Genomic DNA, 3666 nt, shown 5'->3' with positions numbered 1-3666 from the left:
ATTACTATTATTTTAATTATTATAATAGTTTAGTTATTAAACTGTTTTTATCTCAGCCCACAACTTTTATGGTTTTTTTCCTTCCGATTCTCCTCCCCATTCCAAAAGCGGTGGCCCGGGGATGGAAACACAACCCCACCATTGGCTGTGGACTAATTCAGACTGTGCTGGAAGAGGGTGAAGGTCCAGAACAACTGCAACACATTCATGACATCATCACATGGGGCAAAACAGAAGTTTTTGAGAAAGGGAAGATACCCCCAAATGCTTCTGAAAGCCAGTTCTGCCATAGACCAAAGTCAGGTTAAGGGGCCTGCACAGAAGATCCAGTTTTCAGGAACGACCAAAACCATGGGGGTGTTACCAGCGTGGTTCTCACGCCGAAGCTAAACGTGGCACTGAACCAGCTGCCAGGAAGAAAATTAACTCTGTCCCAGCTGGAACCAGGACATAGAGTAATTCTTTCTAGTTTCTAAATTCTTCTGCAGATCCCCCTAGATTGTAGCATTGGTTTTCACGCCAGAACTTTTTTCTGCTTTTGCTTTGGGTTTTGTTTGGGGTTTTTTTGTTTTTCTAGTCTACTAAACTTTTCTGTTTGAGGGTTATTACCTTTCATTTCAGCTGGGAGTGTGATTGGTGTGGTTTCCCCTTCCTTTTAGCTCCAGCCTCCCTGGGAAGACCTACAAAAGCATACTGGCTTTTCTTCAGTTCTTATTGCACATCTGTTTGGGACATCTCTCATGTGTGGCTGCATCTTGTTCTGCTGCATCTTGTTCTGCTCCCCGTTTCCAGGCAGTGAGCTCTGCGTGAGGACCGTGTGAATTCCTCACAGCGCTGCTCATCCAGCCCGTTGCTTTTTAAAGCCTACGAAGGAAGCGCAGAAGATCCAAACTTGGCCACGTTGCTAAACGTTTTTTCTTTTCCCTTGTAGGTCCTCCTGTGGAGCCCCTGGAGCCAACCAGGCCTTTACCAACTCTTCCTGTTCGCAGAATCCACTCCACCTCGGAACGAAAACATGAGAGACAGCCAAGACCTCCTAGTCCTCCTCTGGGTGACAGGCCATCTCTTCCTGGCACCAAGCCGAACATCTGTGATGGAAATTTTAACACGGTGGCTCTCTTTAGAGGAGAAATGTTTGTATTCAAGGTACGAAGAAGTCCTGCTTACCCATGAGTCTCTCGTTAGCTTTCTTGCTGGGGAAGATGAAGAGAAGTACTAGGGAGTGAGATGTGCAGTGTCTGTGAAAATGGCTGTTCTGGGGCTGGGGAGTGGCAGTATCAGAAGGAAACGGAAGCAGAGTGGCTCTGCAGTAGTCGGAAGTGGTGCCTGATGGAATTCACAGAACGCCCAGGCAGCCGCTGCACCAGAATGTGAACTGGATGCACTGGCAGAGAATTCAGAGCCCATCAAGCCCAGAGAGGAGCCACCTGTAAAGCTAGAAAGCGGTTCCTCCTCTTACTCCTGCCCGAGCGTCCACTACGGCTTTAACTAATAATCCCACATCTAAAGGGGTAGTTAATAACTCCTGAGTGCCTTTGGACGTTCTGTGCGTCACACCATCGCCAGGTGATGGTAAGGCTGTGTGGCTTTCCGGGGAGCAGATAGTTGAGCACCAGTTGTACCAGCACGTGTGACACCTCAGTGACAAGACACACGCTCACATTTGCGTTCATAACTCTTACAACTGTGGCCTTCTCCCCCCTGCTCCTTTTTCCTATCCTTCTTTCCACCCTTTTTCACAGCACCAGCACTCCACTCCGCAGCCTTTTGGCTGCCGTCTTCCCCAGGAAGCGCTTCCCCCGCTGGAGACGGTGTGGGGCTGGGTTGGAGCTGTCATCCAGATCAGACCGCCTGGCTTTAGTGGTGGCAGGGCCCAGGCAGGGTTGGGTAGTGCTTCCTGCTGGATGCCCAGCCTCGTTTGCCCGCAAGGAAAAAATACTCAGTCTCAAGACGCTTCTGGTTTTCTCAGGATCGCTGGTTCTGGCGTTTGCGCAACAACCGGGTGCAGGAGGGCTATCCCATGCAAATCGAGCAGTTCTGGAAAGGCCTCCCCGCAAAGATCGATGCAGCCTATGAGCGCTCTGACGGAAAATTCGTTTTCTTCAAAGGTACGGTACCCTTCAGCACAAGCCGCCACACCTGCCTCACATCACACTCCTCTTTTAGGGCGTGACGATGGTGAAAAGGGGTGTGCTGCATCCGTGTCCTTTCCGAGTCGATGCTTCAAGCAGCCGCTGATCCTTGCACATCGTCTGGGGTGGGCTGGCCCCGCCAGGGCAGTCGCTGCGGGAAGTTAGTAGTGATTGCTGAAAGTTGGTGTCCGTGTGGTCGCAAGCGATAGCTCCCGTTTCCCGGAGCGCCAGTCTCCTGCCCATGTCCTTGAACATATTCTGGCAGGGCATTAGGGCATCTCCACGTACAAATCACTCCCAAACCACATTTATGGGCAATTTTCTCCAGAAGAGACAAAATGACCAACCTTCTGCTGGGGCTCCCATTAGATCCTTGCGCTGTGACAGTGGCTGAACAGGATCCTGTCACCTCAGAGCAAGCGTAAGCAAGGAAGGGTGACTGGGAATCAGCGCGCTCCTGTGCCACACACAGCACCCGGGCTTCTGAATTTCTGTCTGCCGCTTCAGTCCCTCCGCTCGACAAACTGTATTAAAAATGAAGAAGGCTCAGAGAAAGGCAACAGAAATGACCGGGAAGTGTGGACTGACTTCCTGCAAGGCGCTCCTCAGACAGAGACAGGGTGTGAGAGGAGTCTCTGAAATCGTGGCTGGCCTAGAGGAGGTAAATGGGAACGGGTTGTTTACCATCTCCTCCAAAACAAAAGCTGAGCAGCAGCAAGTGAAATCAGGAGGTTTCACATTCCAAGTGAAGAGGAGGCGCAGTTTTTGTCGCATAAGGCAGTTAAGCCTGGAAGTGCTCAATGTGCAGTGGTTCATTGTGGCTCTTTTACATTTACATCAAATCAGCTACTAACGAGGCAAATCTGTTTGTTGTTTGTGTCCCCGTTCATCTCTAGGAGATAAATACTGGGTTTTTAAAGAAGTGACAGCAGAGCCAGGCTACCCCCACAGTCTGGTGGAGCTGGGGAACTGTCTGCCCCGGGAAGGCATCGACACAGCTCTGCGGTGGGAGCCAGTAGGGAAAACGTACTTCTTCAAAGGTAACAGGTACTGGAGGTACAACGAGGACAAGAGAGCAACGGACCCGGGATACCCGAAGCCCATCACCGTGTGGAGAGGAATCCCTCAGGCTCCCCAGGGAGCTTTCATCAGCAAAGAAGGCTGTATGTATCTGCAGTCCTTGTGCCGGTTAGACGGGTAATAGCTGCTCTGCCTTGGGAGTTGGGTGTTGGCTGTGGGGACCCTCATCCCAACCCATGTCCCTCCTCAACTGCCAAGCCGCATTATCGTAACGCCAGCCCTGGGGATGGGAAGGGGATTTTTTCTGGTTTTGCTGTCACAACAGCCACTACCTGAGATTTCCTGGCCGTGAGTGTAAGGATTCCAAACCATATTTTCCTCCTAGTCTCTTACCTGTAGCTACCTCAGTCACTCTCCCGTGAAGGGCTCCAGCCTGCTTGATGTACTTTGAAGGTGGCCATGCTCTGAGTAGGGGGTTGGACCTCCAGAGGCTCCTTCCAACACATTTCCTTCT

General features: G+C 51.1%; 1 protein-coding gene across 1 annotated transcript in view; it reads left to right on the top strand.

Annotated features, from left to right (window-relative positions):
* Nucleotides 1-931: 931 nt before the first annotated feature.
* The window catches only part of MMP24 (matrix metallopeptidase 24 (membrane-inserted)), a gene marked incomplete at its 5' end in the record, with an annotated part of 4032 nt that continues 1297 nt past the window's right edge, over nt 932-3666 (top strand). The window contains 3 exons of the mRNA XM_010133019.1: nt 932-1146; nt 1970-2108; nt 3029-3295. Of these exons, the coding sequence (XP_010131321.1) occupies nt 932-1146; nt 1970-2108; nt 3029-3295 (621 nt within the window). The remainder of the gene's footprint in view (nt 1147-1969; nt 2109-3028; nt 3296-3666) is intronic.

This window comes from Buceros rhinoceros, unplaced genomic scaffold, assembly GCF_000710305.1.
Source record: "Buceros rhinoceros silvestris isolate BGI_N320 unplaced genomic scaffold, ASM71030v1 scaffold27693, whole genome shotgun sequence".
In the NCBI taxonomy this organism is placed as follows: Eukaryota; Metazoa; Chordata; class Aves; order Bucerotiformes; family Bucerotidae; genus Buceros; species Buceros rhinoceros.
This window is presented reverse-complemented; position numbering and strand designations above follow the sequence as displayed.